Source organism: Osmerus eperlanus, chromosome 15 (assembly GCF_963692335.1).
Source record: "Osmerus eperlanus chromosome 15, fOsmEpe2.1, whole genome shotgun sequence".
NCBI classification, from domain to species: domain Eukaryota; kingdom Metazoa; phylum Chordata; class Actinopteri; order Osmeriformes; family Osmeridae; genus Osmerus; species Osmerus eperlanus.
In genome coordinates this window covers 5,244,185-5,271,985 of record NC_085032.1, presented here as the reverse complement: position 1 = coordinate 5,271,985, position 27,801 = coordinate 5,244,185, and the positions used below count along the sequence as shown (strand labels likewise).

General features: G+C 48.8%; 1 protein-coding gene across 1 annotated transcript; it reads left to right on the top strand.

Annotated features, from left to right (window-relative positions):
* Positions 1 to 443: 443 nt before the first annotated feature.
* Positions 444 to 20,080, top strand: LOC134035333 (dihydropyrimidine dehydrogenase [NADP(+)]-like). Its single transcript, XM_062480331.1, is given in 10 exon segments — positions 444 to 667; positions 1,862 to 1,884; positions 1,887 to 1,937; positions 2,883 to 2,975; positions 7,493 to 7,600; positions 8,362 to 8,531; positions 11,612 to 11,822; positions 15,719 to 15,903; positions 19,506 to 19,721; positions 20,054 to 20,080. Coding segments are annotated over 10 exon segments (1,269 nt in total). The 5' UTR covers positions 444 to 482.
* Positions 20,081 to 27,801: the final 7,721 nt, after the last annotated feature.

Here is a 27,801-nt window from a genome sequence, read left to right as displayed (position 1 = left end):
TAGGCTGTTATGTATGTCTGTCTGTGGAGATAATCACATTTAGCAGACGGATCTATCTCTCTCTCTCTCTCGTTACCTGGGGTAATACGTCGACTGCCAAAGATGACTACTGTACATCTTGTGGTTGTGTTGTGTTAATGGACCTGATCTCTCACATGGTATCTGCTGACACTGTATTAGCGTGCTGATATGATCTATGCTAAGTTCACACAGAATGGTTCCAGTAGCTGAATCTGAGTGTGATATTAACCAGCTAATAGTAGCTCCAGTAATTGACTTCAGGGGCGCATGATTCATTGAGTCAGTGGTGCTAATGGAGTCATCTCAAAAGCTAAACCCAGCCCATTCAGTGAGTCAGGGAAGCTATAGCAAGTTCACCAAAGTTGAGTGTGTTTCGTATGCATTTCCACCCAGGTTTGACTGGTGGATCAAGAAACTCCCAAGTCTGTTTTGTTGTTGTTCCCAACCAGGTGTTCAGTAAGATGGGCATACCCCAGGTGAGAAATCCGGCACTCCCTCCACCGGACGAGATGCCAGAGAGCTACCACTCTCGGATCGCTCTGATTGGCTGTGGGCCGGCCAGCATCAGCTGTGCCTCCTTCCTGGCCCGTCTGGGCTATGATGACATCACCATCTTCGAAAAGCAGAAGTACATTGGCGGACTAAGGTGTGTTCAGCAGTGTTTCCCCTAGGTTACAGCTTTGGGGGGGGATTTCTGTAGAGACAGAAATTACATGCCGTCGTGTAAATAAGATAAATAACATAAGGCCATTTAGTTTGTTTAATAAAAGAGCAAGCTATAGAGATAGGAAAGGTAACCTTAAATGACTTATTTTGTGATCTGACGCTATATAAACAAAATTATCTTGACCTTCCAGGGGGAGCGGGGGGGGGCGTTGGGGGCGCCCCCCTAAAATAATGGTAGGGGAAACACTGTTCAGAAATACTTCGAATCTCTTTATCTCTGCACCACTTTGGCTGTGTGTGTATGCGTGTGTGTAAACATATATGTATGTGTGTGTGTATGTGAATGGGTTGTTGGTCTATGTGTGAGTGTGTCTACGTGTGGGCATATATCGTCTGTGTGTGTGTCTATGTATGTGTGTGTGAGTGTGCTCGCGCGCGCGCGTGTGCTCGCGTACGCTAGTGTGTCGAAAAACACTCAGCGGCGAGTTGCGATGTGGCCACCCTCCTCTCTACCCACCTCGGATGATCTGGAGTCCATCTCCATTCACGCGGCCACGCACAGCCATGCATCCCCGATGATCCAGAGCCTGCACTCTTCTCCTGTTTTGTGAGCGTCCCCTCGAAAGGGCATTGTTGATCATGCTTTGGCTTTGGAATCAATACAGAGTAACGTCTTATAAGGTCAGAATCTCTAATGAGAGCCCCTGTAATTGCGAATATTCATCTTTCAAATGCCTGGCTTTGGAGCGCGTTATCAATTACCGCAGTCGCTCTCTTCTGCTGGCGTTGGAGCGTTGCCGGGGGTGTTGATTACCCCAGGGAGGGGCCTGTGGAGGTCCACAGCATCGACCAGGCAGGAAGGGAGAGGGGTGTGAGGTCCGGGGGGGTGGGGGGGGGTGGGGGGGGGGTGTGGGGGTGGGGGGGTTGGTTTTGGGCGTCCTGGCTTCCAGAGCTGGGTTCGGGGTTGGAACTGTTGCAAGAGGGGGTCAGCTCGTGGTCTTTGAGCTCAGGAAGGAGCGAGTCCGTTTGAAGGAAAACTTGACTATTCTCCACAGCGCCATGACTTTTTCTTGCCCCCTGTCTCTCCCTCCTCCCTCCTCCTCCCTCCCTCCTCCCTCCCTCCTCCCTCCCTCCTCCCTCCCTCCTCCCTCTCTCTCTCGTTCGTCTCCCTCAGCTCTGCAGAAATACCTCAGTTCAGGCTCCCTACGAGGTGGTGCACTTTGAGGTGGAGCTGATGAAAGACCTTGGGAGTGAAGGTAATGAGAATCCTCGACACGCACACACACACGCACACACAGACGCCCACACGCGCGTACACACTTCCCTGACCTTTTCCTCCGTCCCTTCTTCTTCGTCTGTTTCTCACCCTACTCCCTCGCTTCCTCCTGCCAAAATCTCTCCTCCTCTACTTGCCCTCCCTCCCCGCCTCCCCCCCCCCCCTCTCACTTTGTCTGGCCCTCTCTGGCCCTTCCTTCCTCTCTCTGCCACTGTCCCCAGATCCTCCCTCCATCCATCCCTCTGCTCCCTCGCTATACTCAGTCCCTCCCTCTCTCACTCGCTCTCTTCCTCCCTCTCTCACCCCATCCCTCTATCCCTCCCTCCCTCTCTCAATCTATCCCTCCCTCCCTCTATCCCTCCCTCCCTCTCTCAATCTATCCTCTATCCCTCCCTCTATCCTCCCTCTCTCTCTCGCTCCCTCTATCCCTCCATCCCTCCCTCCCTCCCGATCCTCTCCCGTCCTCCATTCTCCAGCTCACACATCAGAGAGTTGAGTGCAGAGAGGCGACAGGTCTGGGGAGAAGATCGCCAGCTCAAATGTCAGACGCATTAATAAAGAACAATTAAAAGCTGCATCATGGAGGCGGGCAGACGTGGGGGTGGGTGGGGGGTGGGGTAGACCTGGGGCTCAGGTGCTGCCTGTCTGTCTTCTGTCTGAATGCCACCGCGGTGAGAAAGGGCAATCGATACCTCACCACACCACGCCACACACCAACTATTATACCCCTGCCCCTGCCCTGGCCCCAGCCCCAGCTCTGTTCCAAGTTCAGGCCTGGGCCCTGGCCTCGGCCCCCTGCCCCGACCCTAAGCCCCAGCCCAGGCACTAACGCTAGCCTCATGCCAAGCATGAGGCGACTGTTTGCACATCGCATCTTTAATAAACTGGTTATTTCGGGCTTGTTTCTTTTTTGTGTGGTTACAGGTTGTGTGTGAAAAAGCGTTGGGTGAAGATGGAATGACTTTACTCTCTCTAAAAGAAGAAGGTTACAAAGCGGTCTTCATTGGAATCGGTTTGTTCTTTCTTTTTCTTTTTCCTTTTTAGTAATTACTGTCTCGTTTCTCTCCCCTCTCAGTGACCACCCACTCGCAGCAATATGTTTGGGCAAATGCTAAGATCATGTGTACTTTTTTTGTGTTTTGTGTGAGAAAGCATCTATCTTCTGCCAGTCTATTTTTTGAGGTGAATGCTTGTCTGCCTTTTTCTCTCTCTCTCTCTCTCTCTCTCTCTCTCTCTCTCTCTCTCTCTCTCTCTCTCTCTCTCTCTCTCTCTCTCTCTCTCTCTCTCTCTCTCTCTCTCTCTCTCTCTCTCTCTCTCTCACACACACAGCATGGTGGGATATCCCTAAACTCTCTTGTTGACATGCATTGCCCTGTGACCATTGAACCCAGCAATGCTAACTGCTATCAAAGGACTCCATCTCTTACCGGTGAAGTAACACGATTAGGTCAAACATGACGTGACCCTTGTTCACAGATCTCTATGCTCTGTGTGCGCTGCAGTTGTTTGGACACAGTCGCTCTCTATCTCGGTCTGAATTGGCCTTCTATTGGCATCTCCCAGTGTGTCGTTGGTCGACTCGTTATTGAATGTTGTAACAAGCAGTAAAGGATTACAGCAATGGCCCGAACCAGTTCTTCTCTGTGAACCGGTTATCTCTTCAGCTCTGATTCATTTGACTGTCTTTAGATGCTTCTATTTCCTACACAAATTGAAAAAGACACGTCTTTCAACGTTGTTTTCTTTTCTCTCTCTCTCGGATGAATCCATGTCCTTGCAGAAATGTATATGACAGAATAAAAAAAGAGGATATAAAAACTAACTGTTCTATTTTGTATAGATCTGAGAAACCCAGACGTCCCTTGAAGATGTGTGTGTGTGCGAGAGTGAAAGGGGAAAGCGGGAGAGAGAGAGAGAGAGAGAGAAAGAAAGAAAGAGAGCGAGGCCGTGAGAAAGAGAGAGACGACGGAGAGAAAGTCCGACAGAGAGGAAGAGAAAGCGAAAGTGAAAGAGACAGAGATAGAGAGAAAGAGACAGAGAGAGAAAGAGACAGAGAGAAAAGAGAGACAGAGAGAGCGCAGTGTGTGTGTGTGTGTGTGTCCGTTTGTTTCGTTTAACTAAACCTACACCCCCAAAAAAGGAAGCAAAGAACACCAGTATAATTCAAACCGCTCCAAGTCCTTTTGATAGGCGCCTCCTAATTATGGCGAGATGCTTTCTGAAAGCTTTTGGGGATTTCGTCCCTCACAAAGGGATGCAAAGGAATTTCAATTCCCAGCGAGGAAAGCGCCCCCCCCCCTAACCCCCCAACCCCCCCCCCACCCCCCCCCAAAAAAAACAAAAAAAAAACTGTGTGTTTGCAATTAATTTGTGTGATTTCATACTAGTCTGTTACAGGGCTTTTTAAATGTCAACCTCCATCATGATTGACATGCAAATGCCTGCCTGGCAGAGGGCTACATGAACAGCGGGTTGGGGGAGGCAGATAAGGGCATTGTCTCTGAGCTCAAGGCTGGGGGAGCCAGCTCAAAGGTTCACTCGGTTTCAAGTGTCCGTTTAAACCCTCTCCTCTCCTTCCCTGCTCTCCTCCTGCACCATGAGATCGGCCACTGCGAGCCCAGTGCTCTGCAATGGCTTCTGCTTTGACTCTCTCTCTCTCTCTCTCTCACGCACACGCACACAAACAGACACGCGCGCACATACAAAATGTCCCCCACTGCTTTGCGGGTGCGTCTTGAAAGTGTACGTTCGATAGCAGATGTTTGGAGTCGTGCGAGGCGCTGGCTGAAAGGCTCTCTATTGATTGCCCTGGCGCGTACTGAAAGGAGAGGCAGAAATATGTTGATGTTAGAGGAAAAACACAAGCAGGAAAATGGATGAAAGCAAAGTTGTTTTGAATGGCTGAAAGGCCTCTGATGTTTCCAGAAACAGACTCTAAAGAGAAAGCCACCCAAACTTCCTGTCTTGTAAGGGACCAATCTATGATTTCACACACAAACAAAAAAATCACCATTAGGCCCTCATATCATTTACGGACCCTTTCAATAGTATTCGGCAGGGGGAAGGTTCGGTTAGATGTAGTTGGGTCTCAATATTTTTTGTTTCTTGGTTTATGGAAAGCAATTTTCATAATTCCTGTTTATACGGTCGGATTCTATTCGCATCCCAGCCAAATGCAGTGGTAGATGTGGATGAATGGAAAAAAGAGGTGCTTTTAATTTAAACGTGTAAGCTCTGATCTAGTACTAATCACTCCAGCGCTGTGCTAGCCCACACGCTTCCATGACAACCCCTGCCCTCCATGTGGGGAAGACAGCTTATTTTCTCCTGACAGGTCTCTCCCGAGTTGCCTGTTCCTGTCGGTGACAAGGTTAATGAAGGCCCAGTGGAGAGGCCGTCCTGGGTGGCACTGGTCTTTATATATGTTGAATCTTAATGTACTCGGTGAGGCCTGGTCTTTATTTAACACCCTGCCCCTGGAGCTTGTTCGCTGCTGACGCCGTGCCTGTGTGTGGGGGGGGGGGACCAGGGGTCAGGGACTGCACCGCGAAGGGAAGTCAGTCAGAGGCGAGAGGGGGAGGTGGAGGGTGTGGGGGATGTGTGTGGGGGGCGAGGTGGGGTGGGGGGCTCTGACAGCTCCTTCTTCCATCACTTTTCCTTTCTTTCCATTTCTTCCTTTTTCTCTATCCTGCTCTGATTCTCTTTCTTTTTTCTCTCTTTTCTCTCTCTCTCTCTCTCTCTCTCTCTCTTTTTTCTCTCTCTCTCTTTTCTCTCTCTCTCTCTCTCTCTCTCTCTCTCTCTCTCTCTCTCTCTCTCTCTCTCTCTCTCTCTCTCTCTCTCTCTCTCTCTCTCCTTCTCTCTCTCTCTCTCTCTCTCTCTCTCTCTCTCTCTCTCTCATCTCTCTCTCTCTCTCTCTCTCTCTTCCTTCCTTTCCCTCTGTTTCTCTCCTCTCTCTTCCTCTCTTTTCCCTCTTTCTCTCTCTCTCTGATGGGGACTGATAACGTTTGATTAATGAGTGCTGGGTGAAGCAGCGAATGAAAACATCTGTGAAAGATGATTTATTATTTTATATTCTTTGATATAAAGAGAGGAAAAGGAGGGGGCGAGTAAGACTGCCCCCCCCGGCCCCCACTCCTACTCCGCTCACTTCTTCCCTCTATCCCTCCATCCCTCCATCTCTTTATCGCCCTATCCTTACATTCCTCCATCTTTCTATCCCCCTATGCCCTCCATCTCTCTATCCCCTCTTTCCACCTATCCCTCCATCTCTGCATCCCTCCATCTCTCCATCCTCCTATCCCTTCCACATCTCCCTTCCTCCATCCCTCTACCTCTCCATCCCTCCTTCCCCTTGCCCCCAGGGTCCATGGCTAGGGTTCTTCTCAGACAGTGGAGAGGGAGAAGCCAGAGAAACCTCAGCCAGATGATTAGCACGTGACTAATAGCGGCCTCGTTGCCCGCGATGGAGTTTTCAGAGTAAACGGGGACGCAATTGTCCAAATCCACTCCGTCATGATCGGGCTGCGCGGCTTGTTCCTCCGCCGGCTCTGATTCGCTGCGGAATACTAATGATGACCACAGAACGTTGCAACAGGCATGGCGTGTGAGTCGCAGCATTCATCATTGTTAACCCAGATGAATGGCCGGGGTAATGCCCCATAGAGCTCCTCACTGGAAACAAATTGGCAGTGTACTGCGCCGTGTTTGTTTAAGAATGCTTGCACAGTACCTATTTCATCCTCACGCCCACCTCACAGAATTTCCTTGAGAAGAACAGGAGGGCAAGGGGAAATGTGTACCATCTCGGCAGGGTCCTTTGTGTGTTAAACCAAAGAAAATCGAAAGTAAGAAGCGAAGCCTGTTTTTTTTTCTACCCGCGCCTAACTGTGAACAAATGCGGTATCCATTATTTAGAAGCCGTGTTTCTCACCCGGGAACACAGGGACTACAATGATGGCAGTTGAATTGACGGCGCCGTACACGCTCCCACATAAAAAACGCTCTGCGAGAAATTGGAAACGTGAATCATGTGCGTGTCCGACGGCAATGTGTCCGCCGTGTCACATCTGCCTGCATTTTTAAACACTGGTGAGGGTGTGTGTGTGTGTGTGTGTCTAAAGGGGGGGGGGGGGGGGGCGGGGCAGGGCGGTAGAGCTTGGCCGTGCTTCACAGCCTTAGCCCCCACGGCCACTGTTACCCTGCTCCACTCATATCCATATTTCATGAGGTCTCAGACATGATATAATTGCTCCATCAGGACCTAATGCTGTTTACTGTTAACTGGAACAGCACGGTGCCTGGCACACGAAAAGAACCGTGTTGTACGGCGGGCGGTCAAAGTTTGCAAACGCCCCACTTCGTGACCCCCCTGTTTGGATTCGGGTCATAATATGTTACAGAAAGAATTGTATTGCCTGTTTCACAGCCATTGTTTGGTGTCGGTATAGAGAATTCAAAGTGTCAAATACTTCCGTGCATCTTCCATTCACTGTAGTTATCTCTGCTTGTCGTGTTCATGGTTATTACCAGGGCTTCCTCAGCCGAACCGAAATCAGATGTTCAAGGGTCTGTCTGTGGACCATGGCTTCTACACCTCCAAGGAATTTCTGCCTCTCGTTGCGAAGGCCAGCAAAACAGGTAAGAACAACCCTGGCTACCTAGTGCAGGAATAGAGAATATCAAAGGAATTAAGTCTCCAAATGCCATGTAATTGTATGGTTGAGAAGCACGTGTGCCAGACACACTGCTCTGGGTGACTAGACGCTGGGTGCTGTCTGCTCAGAAAATGGCATGAAGACCTTTTCTAGTGTTTTCCATTTAGTGTTGTCTTTCTGCGTGGGTTTTTCTTGAGCAACCTTGGGCAAAATGGAGCCGTAGAGAAAGGGAAATATTGAAGAGGTGCCTTCAATAGAGCACTGAGTGCTGCAGAGAGTGGGTTTCGCATGTTAAACTTCACTTTTAAAGTAAGGAGGACTTCTGAAACTGACAGTTGATGTGAGGACCAGGTGAGAGGAGAATGGAGCACACCTGCCCTGAAAGACTGACCTAGACGAGGAGGCACCAGGGAAGGGGCCAGGTTAAACTGTCATTGAAGCAGAGAAAATTTGAGAGCGAGCCTGAAAACGAACCTTCCAGAAAGTCTCACATTGACACAAGGAACAAAGACGGTTGACCTTAAATTGGATTCAAATTAATCTTTTCCCCATCTGCGTCTTTCCGATTCTCTCCGTCGATTCTCTCCGGCTCTCCGCCCCTCCATCTCCCTCTCTCTCCCCCACCTTCTTTCTGTCTCTCTCCCCTCTCCCACTCTCACCCCTACCTCCCCCACCACCACCCTGCCTCCCCTTCTCCCACTCCCCACCCCTCTCCCACCCCCACCCTCTTCTCCTCTCCTGCAGGGATGTGCAGCTGTCGTCCAGCCCTGCCTGAGCTGGCTGGGACGGTGATCGTGCTGGGGTCGGGGGACACGGCCTTCGACTGCGCCACCTCTGCCCTGCGCTGCGGCGCCCGCCGCGTCTACGTCGTCTTCCGGAAGGGCTTCACCCACATCCGAGCTGTCCCAGAGGAGGTACGGACCACAGGAATACAGAGGGAGGGAGGGAGGGAGGGAAAGAGAGAGTCAAGAGGGCCAGAGGGGGATGCGCTGTAGAGAGAGACAGCGAGAGAGAGGAGGTGAGGAAAGATATGGCAAGGGAGAGAGACAGAGAGAGATACGCTGTAGAGAGAGACTGCGAGAGAGAGAGAGATGAGACAAGACGAGAGAGATAGGGCAAGGGAGAGAGATAGCCAGAGAGGGAGAGAGGGAGAGGCAGGAGAGGGAGAGTTGACAAAAGGAGTGAGCAGACAGGGGGTAGAGGACACAACAATGACATGGGGGGGGGGGAGGGAGGGAGGGTAAGAATGACTGAAAGACAACAGAGAGAGTGAGAGAGAGAATGGAGGGGGAAGTGGTGAGTCTCAGTTTTGATTAAGATGCCTGTGTGAGTGTCCTCTCTTCTCCCTGCCCTCCTGACACTTCTCCTAAGCCCCTTTTTTCTCTCGTGTTTATTACAAAGACTTGTCTTTGGGCTTGGCGGGCGATAACTGTCAAAGCCGCGGTCACACACGCAGACACGCGAGCGCGTTCACACACAAAGCACGCACGGACACAAACACACACAGACGCGCACACGCACAAATCTCCTAGAGCTGTGGCCCTCTCAAGTCGCACTGCCTCGAAGGAGAGATGGAGGGTGTCACGACAGCGCTATCTCCCCGCCGGTTCAAAGTTATCCCTGAATCTGAGTCCCGGCGTTCACTCACCGCCCGTCTTCCTGGTCTCTATCGTATCTGAGGTGGCAGGAAACAGCTAAAGCTTTTATTTTCCTTCTCCTTCAACTGGCAAAGGGACTTACTGTACCCCATATAGTGCTTGCCATTGTGAGACAGTACTGGATATTTGTGTCTACTGATATCATGTGGAATAGGGAAATAACCTTCATGCAGATTTCCAAGCTAAGTGCACAGTGCACACAAGTTAGCGCATCTGCAAATGTAGAAACCCCTGAGGTAATAAGTTAAATTATTTTTTTTTACGCAGGAAAGGAAAAAGATACATCTCTAATTTACTGAGCATCATGAGAATATTATGGTTACCCTTGGCTGGTTAGCTTCAAATAATACTAATTTAACGTGTCTTAAAATAACTGGAAGTGACTTAAAGGTATATATTCGGTTGTAAAATATAATAATTATGCTGGAAGAAACAGGTAGCTGGAACCTTGTGTGTCTTTCTCACTTCTTGCCACTTTCCATGTCTGCGGGCGAATATTATTGAACTTTTTTCCTATCGCGGGTGTAAGGACAAACTCCTTTGTTCGTTTGTTTGTCAAATGACAGCTTGCCTGTGCTGTTTACTTTGTCTTTGACAGGTAAGATTACGAAGAACATTGGCCACTCACCAACCAGAGGCAGGAAAGAGTTGCTCACATTGCCATATACTGTAGCACAGGGCTGCCCAATGCTTGTGTGCAATGCTAGTCCTGGAGTTTGTGTAAATCTCCAAGAGAGCAGATCTCCAAAAACATGGTTGGAATTTAAACCTACAGGGTATCTCTCCTGGAGCAGGGTTGGGGTGTATCTCTACAGGAGGGTATCCCTCCAGGAGCAGGGTTGGGGTGTAACCCTACAGGAGGGTATCTCTCCAGAAGCAGAGTTGGGGTGTATCTCTACAGGAGGGTATCTCTCCAGGAGCAGAGTTGTAGAGCAGAGTGTAAAAGGTAGACAGCGCTGCACAGATATACAGTAACTTGTCACTGACAGGAAAGTTAAGTTAAGAAACTTCCTAAGTAACCTCAAAATACCTGTAGCAGATGCTGCAACCATTCTTATGGTATCATTAACACAAACTTAATACATTAATAAACACAATTTTCATCTCCTTTCAAATCTTTTTGTCCATCACTCTACTCCAATGAGAAGTTGACTGTTTATGGTTATAAATACACCCGATTCGCAGCCTCTTTAATATGTTGTGACAAGTTTGTTTTCGAACGAATGTTTCTCAGGGAGGAGAAAACACAACTACGAGTTGAAAGACTGTTCCGCCTGTACCGCAAGGGCGTCGAGGTTGAAGGCACATTATCGCAACACCGCGATAGGCTGTCCAACAGCACCTTTAGTCACGCTTTCTGTCAGCGCTGCCATGGTAACTCTTAAAATAACCCTAATGAAATGAGAACTGTATGGTGATTATCAACAGCTGTTTGCTCTCCCCTGCTGGCGCCCGCCTCTAAGCCTCTCCCCTCACCTTGCACTAATTAAGCTTGTTTATAAGGTATATTAAGTTTAGGACACCAGTAGGCGTATGTAACCTTCACAGGATGGGAAAGAAAACACAAAAAAAGGAAGAAAAAAAGGAAAGAAAAAAAGAGATACAATTCCCGCTCAATATTGTGCAAGGCGGTAGGCATTGATGTCAGCTGAGACAATTTCGGCTGACTGTGGGGAGAAAGGAGAGCTATTATAGCAACCCTCCTCTCCCACTCCCCTCTTTTTATGCATATCTCGGAAATGGAACCATTATTTGAGTGACTTTGTTACAGATGGGAAGGTCCCCCCCCTCCCGAATCTGTGTGAAATTGGAAAGGTCTTTGAACGCGCCTCGGAAACTTTCTCTTGTCTTGCATTGTGTCGCGGCGTATTGTGCGATAGTGAAATGAATATTTCTCACCTTCAATGCGGCTCTCGTTTAAGGGGCGTGGACCCATATTAAAGGATTCCTGTGTGGCATTGACAAGGCTTTAACAATACAAAGCCATTATGGTTTAACCATGTACTGTACATTGTGAGGTAAAGACTGGCGTAATGACACAGAAAGGCAGATGTTCGCCCGATCTTAACCCCATACTAAACTGTTCTCCTGGAACAAAGTATTGAAGGAGCACCCTTTCGCTCTCACCTAGGGAAACGGTATTTAGGAAATGACGATAAATCTGCAGAATTAAAGGAGGAGCACTCAAAAGTCCATGAAAATAACTGGTGCGTTCAATTTGTCTCTCATTTTCATATATGTCCATTGGGTTTTATTGTTCACACAAAGGCCTGTACTGTTACTGACATGCATCAAGCGCACCCAAAGATAATTTTTTGTTGGACTGTCCTCTCCAGATGGAACTGGCCAGGGAGGAAAAATGTGAGTTCCTCCCCTTCCTGTCCCCGCGTGAGGTCATCATGAAGGCGGGCCGCGTGGCAGGAATGGAGTTCTGTCGGACGGAGCTGACGGACGCCGGCGATTGGCTGGAGGACGAGGACCAGATCAGTCGGCTCAAGGCGGATTACATCATCAGCGCGTTCGGATCCGTGCTGAGCGACCCCAAAGGTAAACGCGCTGCTCCTGGATCTTAAAAAAACCCTCGGAATTCAAAGTCCTCTACGTTACCCGAACGAAAGTAGCTTGAACTCAAGTTTCTAGCTTCATGACAACAAGTACAAGTACACTGGGATTCTAGTTGCTTCTACACTTGACAGTATCCTAAGTGCTGTGACACAACACGGGCCAGTACGACAGCTCCAACACCTGCATGGGGGTTCCTCCTGGACTCTGATCACAGTAGCGGAGACAGCTCTCCCAGATGGAGTGCACATGTCTCGCTCTCTCTCTCTCTCGCTCTCTCTCTCTCTCGCTCTCTCTCTCTCTCTCGCTCTCGCTCTCTCTCTCTCTCTCGCTCTCTCTCTCTCTCTCTCTCTCTCTCACACTTATCTTCATTTAGAGTCGAGGGCTTTAGAGGGATCCTGTTCCCTCACCTGCCCCTGTCAGGTGAGCACACACCTTCTTTATTCCAGATGAGGACGGGTAATGAGACAACAATGTACCTGCCATGTACTCTCCAGGGTGTTTCTGTCTGTGTGTGTGTGTGTGTGTGTGTGTGTGTGTGTGTGTGTGTGTGTAGCTTTGTGATTGCTCACAGCACTCTGTCATGCACACCTCCACGTTGATATATTGCTCTATAATGACATGCCTTGTATTCTCCTCCACGACCGCCAGTGAGATGTTTCTGAAGACCGCTCGCCGACAGACCTTGCACGTCCCGTCGCCACACGCGTGTTTGTTTACGCGCGTGTGTGTGTGTGACACCGTCGGCAGGTCGGCTAATTAAGTGTCACGGAGGAAGGCCATACCTGCTACGATTCACAATTAGGCTCAGATGTATGTCGGCGACCAAGGCCGCGCATCACCTTGCGTGGTGGTCCCTACTGCGTGTCAGGATATGTGATCACAATATGCCCGCAATCGCCCAGAGACGACGCCTTCGGTGTAATGAATCGTACTGTCGAGAACGCCACGAAGCATCACGACTGGTTACCCGTTTTGAAAAAAAAAAAAAAAAAAAAAAACCTTATAGAGTCTCACGACGCATCTTACACCGCCAGTGCACTTACACGTCGCCGTGGCTACCTAAGCAGGCAGAAAGCGAGTTGTGTTTAACACAGTTACGCACGTAATTGTCCACGCCATCCGCGAGCGGGAAGAAAAATAAACACTTACTCAACCACGTAATAAGAAGGAGTGTGTGTGTGTGTGTGTTTGTCGGAGCGAATGATGCACTGCGATATCGAGGCGTGTTTTTGATTGTCTACCTGACTGTGACTTATTGATTTTATAGAGCGTGTTAAAGGATTGATTGACTGATTGTTATCGTAATCTGCTCCACTGATTCAGTTTGCTGAGCATCGGGTTGGATTGAAATTGATTTCATGATCCATTATTTTTCTTCGCATATTCAGCTTCTCTTCTCTTTTTTTCCCTTCCTTCCTTCCCTCCCTCCCTCCCTCCCTCCGGTTGACCTGTGGTTAAGAAATATTCTTGGCCTTCGCTCCTTGGTCCCTGACTTGCAGTCAGAGTGAAGCTCTAATTAGTAATTAGTCCACAAGGTTAATTGAAACACACGGCATTACTGACAAGACTTTGAATGGAACTTGGGGTCATGACTGCAAGCAAACTAGTTTAATTTGATAGGATGATATTTCAGTTAAACCTGAATCCTTTTGTGGGCGGCATTCGGCTGTGTGTGTGTGTGTGTGTCTGTATTTGTGACTGTGTCTACATGTAGCCTTTTTTACTGAACGTGTGTCTTTCGTGTGATGGTGTGCTTGCATATCCACACTTCCTTGCAGTAGCCTACCTCTACGACAGGTCGCTTGATAGACACACAGCTAAATGCTGAGACATACAGTCCACTCAGACATACTTTCTGAGTTCCATTTTTCCCATTCTTGAAATATAAATCAAACCTTTTCATTTACTCTAGATTGTACCTATGAATCACTCGACTCTCCATTTACAGAAGATGGCGTGTCAGATCTACACACACAAAGCTGACTCTGCATTCTAGCCTTGGCCACCTGGTCCGTTGGACTCCCTGCCTCCGCTCCTGCCTCATTGCCTCGATCCTTGCCTCCTTCCTTATACCTCCCTCCATCCCTACCTCCTAGCCCCCCTCCCTCCCCTCCCTCCCAGCCCGCTTGGCTGCCCCTGTGCAGCTTCAGACAAATGATTACACTCTGGCAACCCCACATTTGGCTGATTGGGGATTTTTGCTGAGTTTCATAGGGGGCGTACACACACACATACACCGACACACACACACACACACACACACACAGATATGGAGCTGCCTTCTCTGTCATTTCAGGGTGTGGAGATGTAACCCTCCTCTGTAGCTCCTGTGTGTGAAATACACAGACCTCAGCAGAGCATTAATCACTCTGGCTGGCCTGTAATGGCTACGTTTGTACTCTTACCTCAGCCGTGATTTTTTGAAAGCTTTGTCGACACCAGGTTTCACCCAAGAAAAACGAGCTTTAGCTCTGCTCCACTCTGCTGTTTCGGTCGAAACCCAGCTTCTTCTACAGTCCTTTCTTTCTGTCTGTATGTCTATGTCTGTCTGTCTGTCTGTCTGTATGTTCTATGCTCGACTGAATGATCTGGTACTGCTTCATTCAATCTTTGTTTGTCCAAACAATCAAGTCCATTTCGTTTCAGAATCAAATTCCTCCAATTTAATGGGGAGCCCGTGTTTTTTGTTTTCTCTCCGCTCGATGTCAGAGTGTTTGACAGCATTCCGCTCCTGCCCTCAGCAAAAGGACACCGTACAGCACATGACACCTTGCAGCATGACTACTGAACCTGAAAGCTCTAGCACAATGGAAAATGTTGCTTTTTACTCATGTTATTTGCACATTTTCGCCTTACTGCCAAAGGGGTATTGCCATTGAATTCAACAGAAAGGTAAACCCCCCCCCCCCCGCCCAGAGTCTAATAGCACGTAATCAATCTCCCGACTGTTGTACATCTGTATTAAAACAGAAAAAAACATTGATGTATGCAGGCCATCGTCCATGCTGAAAAGCATTCTGTTTGCAAGATGAATAGTATTGGTGTGAGAGGAGAGAGACGGAAGGAGGGAGAGGGGGGAGGGAGGGAGAGAGAGAGAGAGAGAGAGAGAGAGAGAGAGAGAGAGAGAGAGAGAGGGAGGGAGAGAAGAGCAGGAGCATTTTATAATGTAGATGAGTTTGACAGAGTATATCTTGGCTAACGTTCCTTATGGTGAATGAAATGCATCAGGAGATGTTACATTAACCCAGCTGAGAGAGCGGCGGCGGAGAGGGAGAGAGAGAGAAGAGAGAGAGAGAGAGAGCGAAACGAAGAAGAGAAGAAGAGAGTCAAAGAGAAAATAATAAAAAAAATAGCGCAAATCCACCCATTGTCATTTGTCATGTCGCACACCTCATATTGCTCTCAGTATGGTTTCTGGTCTATCACACTCACTCGCTTCCTTCTCTCTCTCCTCTCTCCCTTCCTCTCTTATTCACTCGCGTTCCATCTCTGTCCTTCCCCTCCTCCTCTCGTCCTTCTCCACCACAACCCACCTCCTCCCAACTCCATCTTCACCCCTTTTCCGTACATGTGGCCTCTTCTCACTGTGTCTCCCTCCCTCTCTCCTTTTCTAATCCCTGTCTTCCCCTCTTTCTCCCTCACTCCTTCTCTTTCCCCTCTCCCCCTTCTATCCCGGTTTCCCCCTTCCTTCCCCTTTTCTCTCCCCTCTCGTCCCCTTTCTCTTCCTCCTCTCTCTCCTTCTCTTTCCCCTCTCTGTCTCTCCTCTCACTCCCCCTCTCTCCCCCCCCATCCCCCCATCTTCTTCACTCTCTCCTCCCCCTCACGTTTTCCTCTCTTCCCCTCTCTACCCTCCTTCGTCCTCCCTCTGTGGGCTCCAGTGAGGGAGGCCCTGGCTCCGATCAGGCTGAACTGCTGGGGGCTTCCAGAGCTGGACCCAGAGACCATGCAGTGCAGCCAGGCCTGGGTGTTTGCTGGAGGGGACGTGGCTGGACTGGCCAACACCACCGTGGAGTCAGTCAACGACGGCAAGCAGGCCTCCTGGCACCTCCACAAGTACCTGCAGGTGGGTTGATGTACACGCTGTGTACAGTATACACTCGCACACATCCAGTCGCAGCTGTAAACAGCACACACACACACAAACAGGCATATGCTGAATACGGTACACACACACACTTACGCACCGCTGTAAACAGGCAGCACACACACGGACACACACTTTATACAGGACACACACTTTATACAGGACACACACACACAGACCCACACTTGCACAAACGCTTGCGGCTGTGACCGGTACACACACACTCACACGCTGTGTACAATACACACACTCACACACACACACGCTCCATACCAAACACACACACACACACATAAGCACACACATACAAACTCAAACATTATTACACTGAACACATACATACAGGCTACAGGCTCATTTCAAACGCAATACCCACTATCTAAACCGGGTTCCCCCCCCCCAACCCCCACCCCCCCATCCACCATCCACCCCCACCTCCTCCCTCCCCCAGAGGCCAGACCAGATGTTTGGTATTAAGCTCCAGGATCGGTCCTGAACCCCCAGCAGGAGAGGAGGGATCTGGACCACTAATTAATTATGAAGGAGAAAGTGCTGTGTACAGGGGATCCATGCGCTCGGTATACCTTAATACCATGTAAATCTGCTTCTAATCACTCTCCCTGCATTATTGGCTGTAATGAATTTTGGCTCCGTGGTCGTGACCTACGCCGTTGTATACTTTGAGCAATTTGCAACGGTTGTTTGGCTGCATTGTCGAGTAAAGTGTGTCTCCATGCTACATAAACAGCTTGCTCCGTTCCTGTGTGCTAACTAGCATGGGCTGCCTCCCAGGAATTGGCGATGGAAATTTGCTAAGCTTAATTAGATTGCCACTAGAAAGTACCTGGGAGAAAGGGAGGGGGAGAGAGCCAGAAAGAAGGAAAGAAGGAGGGACAAAGGTGATGTACATTTTTTTCAAATATATGAAAGGTAAAAACTGCAACAAAAACATGATATATCTTTTTTATTTTATTTTTTTCATAAAATGTATGCTGATTTGCAGCAGTTATGATGTCAAATCCTGTGAAGTATCTACTCAGCATCCATACACACTACAGAATAAAAGCAGTGATAAGGTGAGACCATACTGGGGCTAGGCCTGAAAGGCGGTTCCTGAAGACACTAAACAGCATATCAATACCCCACCATTAGGAATGAAGAAATCAAAGTGATCTCAATAGAATCGTCTTTTATTTTTTATTTTTTTGTGTGGGTCAGGTCAGGAAACACTTACTAAGTGATACACATTAGTGCGCATCACACCACTGGCAAAAACACTCAGCGGTGTGTGTGCGCGTTGGTGTGTGTGTTTTGGTGTGTGCGCGTGTTTGCAAACTGAAGATGCCACCGTGACATCACAGCACTTACTGTGTGAACTCCCAAGGTACGAAGGAGAGTGCAGGAGTAAATGGGTCTGTACTTGGCCTCTCTCTCTGCCCCCCCACCCCCCCTTTGGAAGAGAGGGAGCTGGGATGCTTATGGGGGTGGGGGGGGGCATAGTTTATTCAGCCCCCATCATGTAATCAGGGAGCCGCAAGGGGGGGTCACACCGTTGACCGGGGGGGGGGGGGGGGGGGGGGGGCGGGTCGAGGCGACACACTGCCAGTCTCCTGACCTCCTCCTTCCGGCATTTTCCCCCCCTGAAACGAGATGAGGGGACAGCATGTCTGCGGGGAGGTGCCTGCCTGGTTCACCGGCAGGTTAATCGTAGGGACTCTCCGGCGGTCAGCAGCAAGCAGAGATAAGTGTTTATTTGTAGATTAAATTACCACTTGCAAACCAGACGAGGAAGGGGAAGGAGAGGAGAGGGGACTGCAGATTGTCTGGCCATTTTACAGTAATGGACCGAAGGAGAGGAAATGAATAGACACAATTTACAGGAAGGGTCCCCAATTAATATGTGAGCTGTACGGAAATAAAGCTGAACTGCATGTCCCCATCCAGGCATTACATGTTTTCGATAAAAAGGTGTCATTTTGGGTCTCGGTTTCAGAGAACACATTATGAAGCCCTTGTGCTTCTAGCCTATTTGTGCTTTCATATGCTTGGTTGGATTCAGGCACAAGCTGACATCCTAATGTATGCAAAGACCTAGTATAATGCCTGGTAGTTAATCAGCAAGAACTGTCAGATCTAATGATATGAGAGAGAGTGAGGTGAGAGAGAGAGAGAGAGAGAGAGAGAGAGAGAGAGAGAGAGAGAGAGAGAGAGAGAGAGAGAGAGAGAGAGAGAGAGAGAGAGAGAGAGAGAGAGAGAGAGAAAACCGAGAGTAGGTATTTCATACATGAAGACGTTATTTATCTGTTCATGTCTGAGGTCAGCTTCATGTTTGGCACCCAAGGCGACAGAAGCGTCTCCCCAGCAGACGTGGCAGGAGGAACCGCTCAAAACATGTCAACTCCTGACAGCACCAGCCCTGCCCCCCCATCCCCCCCCCCCACCAAAAAAAAAAAAAAAAAAAAAACACCCACCCCCTCAGCATTTGCAATAATGCCCTCTTTTGTATTTACATTTCCCTGCTGCTGATCCATCCATCCACCCGCACCCCCCACCCCCACACACACACACCCGTACCCTGCCCCGTCTGGCCCGTATCCCTCCGCTCGTCACTCTCCCCCGGCGGAGCTCCGCGCCCGGCCTGTCATGTGTCCCCGCCGCCGCCCCACACCTCCTCATTCATTATGCCGCCTGTGACATCATTACAAAAGCAATCAGGGGCTGACGATAAACGCCGGGCTAATTAAAAAGACAGGCTGCCGCTGCCGCGCTGCAACGCGGCCAGATAAACAACCACGCCGAGCGCTGGGGGAGGTGGCATCCTCCTCTGACTCCCCCCCCCCCCCACATGGCTGCCTTCACACACACACAGCCCCGGCGTCTGTCTGAAGGGCGAGGGGTGGACGCTTTTCTCCTCAGCCTGAACACACTCCCATGTCGGACGAGATGAGGGTGATGTCGAACGTTAGCCGCAAAGGCCTCAAAGGCATGTGTGTGTGCATCTACATAACAGAGGTGGTTCAGTGACTCTTGGGATGGCTTCGGTGTGTGCCTAGTGGGACGCTGCAGGGTTAGGGTTTGGATTGGGCCTAGTTTGGTTCCCCGGTTATTTGTGTGTTCGGAAGGGAGGGGGAGAGGGAGAGAGAGAGAGAGAGAGAGAGAGAGAGAGAGAGAGCATGTCAAACCTCAGGGGGTCTTGCATGTCATAAAGCCTAAGCCTTATGACCTTTTCATCAAACCTCATCATTGACGTCTCGCTGTATCTCTGAATTAAAGGGATCATCTGTGGATTATTCACCTCATAATGTAAAATAACTCCTCAGGCCTAGGGAATTGGCAACATAAGGGCTGGGTTTATTATTTACTTAGCACGTCTATGGACTCATTGCAATGGGACCAAACAACTGACAGGAACATGCCTCTATATTGCACTGATATACAGTATCTCCTTGCGGATATATCCAGATTGGCTGAAATCCCCTCTCTCGCCCATTTCTCTCTAGACGACAGAAAAGAGAACAGGGATGAGACAGATGTGCGGTGTTGAGTCTCTCTGAGTGACCTGGTATCTCCTGTCCCTGTAGTCTCTCCACGGAGAAGACGTCCCGGCCGTTCCCACGCTGCCCCTCTTCCACTGCGCCATCGACGCCGTCGACATCAGCGTGGAGACGGCCGGCCTCAGGTTCCCCAACCCCTTTGGCCTGGCTTCGGCCCCGCCCACCACCTCCACCGCCATGATTCGCAGGGCCTTCCTGGAGGGTTGGGGCTTCGCTCTCACCAAGACCTTCTCATTGGACAAGGTAGGCTGCGTACTTCCTGCAGGGCTGTCATGGCCGACCACTTGTTGACTTGTTTAGAATGAAAGCAAACTCATTTTTTTCCATTGCTGATTAACATGCAGCTATTTTACTCCTAGTTTTATATGTAGTTGTTTTACACGTGCATTTTACATACACTCACTGGCCACTTTATTAGGTACTGCCTTAATTCTTTTTGGCATACTTTCAACAAGGTGTTGGAAACATTCGTCAGAGATTTTGGTCCATATTGACATGATGGCATCAGTCAGTTGCTGCAGATTTGTCGGCTGCACATCCTTGATGCGAATCTCCCATTCCACAACATCCCAAAGGTGCTCTATTGGATTGAGATCTGGTGACTGTGGAGGCCATTGGAGTACAGTGAACTCATTGTCATGTTCAAGAAACCAGTTTGAGATGATTTGAGCTTTGTGAGGTGGTGCATTATCCTGCTGGAAGTAGCCATCAGAAGATGGGTACACTGTGGTCATTAAGGGATGGACATGGTCAGCAACAGTACTCAGGTAGGCTTCTTGCGTTTAAACAATGTTCAAATGGTACAAAGGGGCTCAAAATGTGCCAAGAAAATATCCCCCCCATCATTACACCACCACCACCAGCCTGACCCGTTGATACAAGGCAGGATGGAGCCATGCTTTTATGTTGTCGAGCGCTAAATTCCGACCCTACCATCTGAGTGTTGCAGCTGAAATCGAGACTCATCGGACCAGGCAACGTTTTTCCAATCTTCTATTGTCCAATTTTGGAAAGCCTGTGCAAATTGTAGCCTCGGTTTCCTGTTCTTAGCTGACAGGAGTGGCACCCAACGTGGTCTTACCTACCTTGCTTGTAACGAGTGGTTATCTGAGTTACTGTTGCCTTTCTATCATCTCGAACCAGTTTGCCCATTCTCTGACATCAACAAGGCATTTTTGTCTGTCACTCACTGGATATATTCTCCGTAAACCCTAGAGATGGTTGTGCATGAAAATCCCAGTAGATCAGCGCTTTCTGAAATACTCAGACCATCCCGTCTGGCACCAACAACCATGCCACGTTTGAAGTCTCTTAAATCCTCTTTCTTCCCCATTCTGATGTTCGGTTTGAACTTCATCAAGTTGTCTTGACCAAGTCTACATGCCTAAATGCATTGAGATGCTGCCATGTGATTGGCTATTTGTGTTAACAAGCAATTGAACAGGTGTACCTAATAAAGTGGCTGGTGAAGATGTCAAGACAGAACACTCCTACTTATCCTATTCACGCAAAAAAGGCAAATCAATAGGGATTTTCCTCGCCAAATGATTAAATGAATGTAGTGTTATAAAACAAGATTCAAATAAGTCTCTAAACTTTGCTTCATGATACACTGGGAGTTCCACATTACTGCACATTGTCTGATCACCTTCATTTAAGAACTTTAAACTGCCAATTCAAAATACTCTTTTGCCTGTTTGGCATAAAAGTCGAGTTTCATCAATGATTCTGTGAGAGAAGAAGCTCTGAAAATATACTTTATTGAAGTTAACATATTACGGTTTTTAATTTATCTTATTTGGAGATTATGGGAGGGAGTCAGGAATGTGTGTTTGTTCTGCGCACGCTGACGTCTCCCGATTAGTGAAGCCAGAAATGGATATGCACTCAAAGTGAAAAAAACAACACGAGAAAAGAGAGACAAAGCAAAGAAAATCATTTGGGGATAAACAAATGGCAATAAGACATGGCGAAAAGTTGAAGAGTCGTGACTGATCTGAGCCAAACACGTTTTCATGTGTCTCTCAGAGAAAGTATCTATGAGATCAAAATGACTTCAAAATTCAGTTCGACTTCCACCGAAGAGTTCTCTGCGCGATTGACAGGAGGCGATTGTTTGGTACCCGCCAGTCGGGCTCTGTACCGCCTCTGGTGTGTTGAAACAGGACATAATGGAGAAGAGAGTGGGAGATGACGGAAGTCACTGCCTCCAACATGTGTTTTATAGACCAGCCCTTTGTCATCCTTAAAAGGTCAACTCTCTTTTATTTTGAAGAGAGGCAAATGGAGAGAGAGAGATGCAGAGAGGAGAGAGATGCAGAGAGAGAGAGATGCAGAGAGAGAGAGAGAGAGAGAGAGAGAGAGAGAGAGAGAGAGAGAGAGAGAGAGAGAGAGAGAGAGAGAGAGAGAGAGAGAGAGATGAGAGAGAGAGAGAGAGAGAGAGAGAGAGAGAGAGAGAAGGTGGGTTAGGATGGAGAAAGCTGCAAGCCAATGCTCTTTGATGTACTTAATAGAAGCAAATGAAGAAAGAGAGAAAAATAGACAGTGTACAGAAGTTAAAGAACATAAGCCCTATTTTGTGTCCCTGTCCACTGTGCTAAGCACTACCTTTTATTAAATCATTTTCTATATTTTATTTTCTATATTTTTCCTGTCCTTTTCTTGCCTGGTGGCACTCTGTGATATCCCATAGGGAATCATCTACTGCTACCACTACTAAACAGACTTAAAATGTCAATTACGATGACAACAACATGAATTAATTCAGAACATTGTTGACTTCCCAGACCCTGGTAATGCTAGTTTCATGCCAGCGTGCACAAATCATCAGACGTGTTCAAATGTTGCCTTGCAAGACTCAGCGCAAAACTGTACTTGCAGTGCGGGCTTTGGATCATTATTAGATAGTCCCGGGCCTACCAAGGGGAGTCTAGTTAAACACTGTGGTCAAAGCAATGTGTTCTCCTCCTCCTACCTAAGATGTTCCAGCTCTCTGGTGACGTGCACGTTCAGAAAGAACAGCTGCTCAGGCCTCTTGTTACAATAATGACTCAGTCTGACAATATGTTCCTGTGAACTCTGCCTGTCTTTCCACAGACATGTTGGCGCGGTACAGTATGTGCCACTCTCTCTCTCATTCTCTCTCTCTCCCTCTCTCTCCCCCTTCCCCCCCCCCCTCTCTCTCTCCCCCCACCACCATACTTGGTGCCTAGCTTTACCCTTGACATTTGTAGACGCCAGATTGGTGTCTAATATACTGTTGCAGCTATTGGCAGCGAAGGCCGCGCCGAAATACCAGCTGATATCTCGGTAAACAGAAATCGTATTATTCTTTATTGTGTGCTCGGCGCGCTGCGATTGTTTGCGGGAGCTTTCTTTAGGGGGCAGAGATAAAGAAGTTCTTAATGTCAATATCAGAGAGCGCCGAGGAGGAACTCTGCTCGGCGCGCTATCGTCCCTCCTTAAACGCCGGGGGAGCGCTCCTTTTTTAATATCCTGTGTGCGTCGGATCGGGGCCCGCCGTATCGGGGCCTCGCCCTGCTGGAGCATTGATAGCATATGCGCTAGGATGCGCGGGGAGGGGTTCGCGGGGTGGGGACGAGAATCATGTTGGTTTCCAAGGGCCCGCGCGTTAAAAAGGGAAAGAATGTGAGCGGCATGGCTAATTAGCTAACAAGCCTAGCGTGGGGAGGATGGTGCGGGGGGAGGAGGGGGGGGGGGGGGAGGCAGGAGAAGATAACAAAGCTGGGGGTGTGGCGCACCAGGCCAGCCTTAATTAGAATTAATGAACTGTGTTGGATAGGAAAAAATTTGCCGTTTACCCCTCCCCTTCCCCCTCCCCTCACATGCACACACGCACACCCACACACCACACACACACACACACAGGGTCCCCACCTCGCTATCTGCCTCCCTAGGATAGCTTTGAGACCTTGTCTTAAAAAAAAGGAGCAAAGAGAGACCACGGTTAGTCTCCAGTGGTGATCAATGGCCTTTTGTCTCTCCCCTCTTTTCCTCCACCCCTCCTCCTCCTTTCCCTCCTTCATCCTCCGCTTTCTCGCCCTCCCTCACCCATCCTCCTCCTCGTCCTTCCACTGACGAGTACATTTCTCCTCCTGTTGTACCAATTACCTGAGAGTTAGATCCTTCTGATTGATACATGGCCGTGTGGGTTTCCACAGCGAGGCTAATTACCAGATCTCCTGATGGATGTCAGTGTGTCGCCGCGGCGACGCCGTGGCGACGCAGCGAGGGTACCTGGGACAGATGAGGCGCAGACAGGCCTAGTTAACCTCCGCCACTGCTCTGGGTGGGAGGCATCACACCTGTGATTGGCCCTAACCCAGTTACACACAGATGGAGACTTTATCTACTGCTAGTCTGCCCTGGCTTGGCTCAGCTTGGCTCGGCACAGGTCTGGAGACAACTGTTGGTGGGTGAATTATGCTCACAGTGTGGGACTGCTCTGGTCTTCAGCACTGGTGGTAGAGCATTAGGGCAAAATGATGCTCCCAATGTTGTGTAACACAGCTGTCAAATGGGTACTACTCTGGGTGATATTGATATTGAGATGACATTGAGATGTTATATTTTAGCCTTTGCGTAGATTCCGCAAAGTGTTCATTTTTATTTCTAAAGTCACAATTTGACAATCAGTCAATCAAGCCTATTTATTGATAAATAAATCACAGTGGTTTCCATTGCAGAAAGATTTTGATTGTTTGCCACCTCACTCCTTCCTACTGTAAGTAAGAACCTTGGCTCAGCGCATGATTGAATTACAAATGTGTCCAAATTCCAGTGCTTCCTTTGTAGAATGTTTTCTTGTGCACAAAATGTTACAAAGGAGACTGCAGGGCTGTAGCCAACATGATGGAGAGTTAAATGAGCAATCAAGGGGAATTGCTCCCAAATCACAGGTACAAAGGGACCATTTGGCTAAAACACTTACTACTTGGTTAGGTAATACCAGAAAAGCACATAAGGCAAGTTATGTCAAAACGCTGTATTCATATAAAGCTGCCTGGACTCATTTGTGTTGGATTGGAAGTGGAGTCATTATTCAGGAAGATCAGATACATACACGCCTGCCTGGTTAAGGCATCAGCCCAGGGGGGCCCTGTGGCTCAGCGGACTAATGCACGCACCATGCAGGCTGAGGCCTCGCAGCAACCTGGGTTAGAATCCGGCCCAGGCCCTTTACCGCATCCACTCTCTCTTCCCACGTTTCCTGTCCTCTCCCACACTATCTCTATCATACACTTAAAAAAGCGGAAATGCCACAAAAAAGATATCTTCAAAAATAAAAAAGGCGTCAGCCACTTATTCAATTGTGCGAGGTTCCACCCACATGGTGGAGCCGGTCTCATCAACATCCGTAATAATTGGGCGACCAAGATACCAAATGATTTGGATTTTGGAACCGTTAAAAAATCCCTTTAGACCATGCACCAGTACGATAGTTGGTACCATGGAGATTTTGTAGTTCCTTATTCCCAACCTTACTCTGTATCGTATGACCGCACACAGGCAATACATTGCTTCAGGCAATAATACATGTATATTATTATCGCATGACACAAGTCTATCATTGACTAAATGACAAACGTTGACTTTGTTCACTGGTATACTCTGGGGCTGTTCGTTCGTGTAGCACCCACCACACCCTCACATAATCCGACAGTATGTATGGTCACATCTGATGCTAGTGTCGCACTAGCATTGCATCCTCTAAACTAACTCCGTGAATCTCACTGTACTAATTAACGGCATCATTTAATCAACTGCGCCGGTGTTTTTATTAAGTGCCGTTGGGTCACAGGGGTCATGTGGACGCGGCGCCATGCCATCTCTGGTGTTTTTTAACCGCTAATAAATAACGTGAAGCAGTTTGCTGTATGGCAAGTAAATTAGCCTGTTATTCATGTGAAATAGATGCCTCTGGCTACAGTAATTAGCTGCTTCTCTGTGTGGACAACCTCTGGGTGTTTGAACTGTGTATAATGGACAGTACCAGCATGGAGAAAAAAATCTTCCTTTGTCCAGAGGGATGGACATGTACAGCATACAGGCCTTGGTCTAACCACACATAATGAAGACGCGTCGAAACGTTGGCTAGTTTACATGTATGTGTAGGTATGCATCTACACATGCATCTACACATGTATCAGTGTGTGCAGGTGCTTGCCTAAAGGGCATGCACTGCGTAGATATGTCAGACCTAGCAGCTAACACATGCACACCACTTCTACACCGATCAGTTTTTTTTTCTTCAGTTTTTTTTTTGTGCTCCTTGTTTGCGGTAATAAAATGGCGGCGCGCAGGACGACTCAAAATGGCCTCCCAGCTGTTTGGAAGGGGAGGGGGGAGTGGGGAGGGGGGGAGAGAGAGGGGGAGGGGGGGAGAGAGAGGGGGGGGTCCGCATTACATTACTCGGCGTATTTCCCCCATGTCAACCTGCGCTAATATGTGTTCTCTCCTCCCTACTCGTTCGCTCATCAGGGCTGATTGCTGTGGGCTCCTTCACAGTTGTTTCACATTAGGGAAGTGAGTCGACATAGACGATGATTCTGACTGGAATCAGCGCCCACGAACATGGCTGTCAAAGCAGTCAGTGAGATCTGAGAGGTGTTGACTAATTGCCTGCTAATTACACAGAAAATTGTCTAATTAAGCTGACGGTTAATTAGGCTAAGCTTGCACAGCAGTCTTGAAGACGTTTTCTTTTTTTTTTGGGGGGGGGGGGGGGGGGGTTTGTGTGAGTGAGGGAGGGAATGAGTGTGGTGTAAGAGTGTATGAGTGAGCGTGTTTTCACACCCAGGGTGGGGGTGCATGGTAAGAGATTGTTTAATTGGCACACATTCAGTGACTTCCCGAGGTACAAAATCATGGCAGTGACAGGGTGAAGTGTGTCCGTGTGTGTTCGTGCGAGTGTGCGCGTCACCCCTACTGCACGATGACAGCACAAGCAGGCGTAGAACACGACAAACAACACACTCTGCCTCACCATGGCGCCTGTACCCGCTTCCGTGTAAACATGGGTGGCCATTCTGACGGATGGAAGGATGGATAGATGGACTGAAGGACGGCCTATAACGGCACACAAACACCCAGACAGACGCGCACGCGCACACGTGCACAAACGCGATCGGGCTCTTTGTTCCTTGAGTGGTCTACAAAGCCTTCGTGCATATCAACAGCAGCAACAACAGCAACAACAACAACACCGGGAGCGAGACCAGAGGTGCCATGTTGGAGGAGCAGCAAACAGCAGTCACAGTCCAGCTGTTTGTGTTTGTTTAACTTCCTAATGACCAGTGTAGGCTACCATGCCCCGCAGAACACAACAACGGGACAGAGAAAACAACAAAATACAGGGGGAGAGAGAGAGAGAGAGAGAGAGGGAGAGAGGGAGAGAGAGGGAAGAGAAATGGCGGCAGCCTCATTAGATGCAGTTCCATGTTTACGTTTGATAAATACGCCCGTTAATTGGGAGATCAGAGTGCCGGTGACTGCCTCCCTGCATGGCTCAGTGGACCGCCGAAGGATGCTCGGAGATGTCTGCTGTGTTTCACTAATGTGGTGAGCCTCCCCGTCTGTAGCTCTGTCTAACACCTCGCTCAGCTGCGTTTGAGAGTCGACTGGGCCTTAAAGGGGAGGTCACGTTCCCAGAGTGCCCTCTTCCAATAAAAGAAGGACTTTTCCTGGTTCAGCTGAGGCAAGTTGTTTATTTCGTGTGTGTGTGTTTTTTCCCCTCGTCCTTGATCACAGCTGTCACAAAGTAACAAGCTGCAACGCTCGAACAAACAGTAGAACCCACTCGGGTCGGTGTCAGGTCGACATCTCGTCCAAACAGACGATAAGATAATAAAAGCTCTTCCCAATCATGTAAATGGCCTAAATCGAGTCTATTATCATCAGGGTGGTGTTAGCTAAGTACATAAAGCTGTCAGCCAAAGTAGCATTGCACCTCCCAAACCGTTTTCTAGGGATGAGTCTGGTAGAAGTGTATTTTTCCCCTTCCGCGTACATGAAAGATAGTCCGAACCCGGGTTTTCCGATGGAGAGAACGAGAGGGAAAGGAGAGAAATTAGTACGGTGGAACGGGGGGGTGGGTGGGGGGGTGGAGGAGAGGTGGACAGTGAGGAGGACTAATGACCGAACTGACAGACAATATCCTTATTCATCTATCACTCCGGGCTAATATCCTGCCGTCTGACGGTCATTTGTTTAGGCTCCTTCAGGCCCCGTCTATCATGTCCTCTGCTCTTGTCTGAAGTTCTGGAACGGGCCGTAATCTAGTCACCCCATATTGCTACCTAAA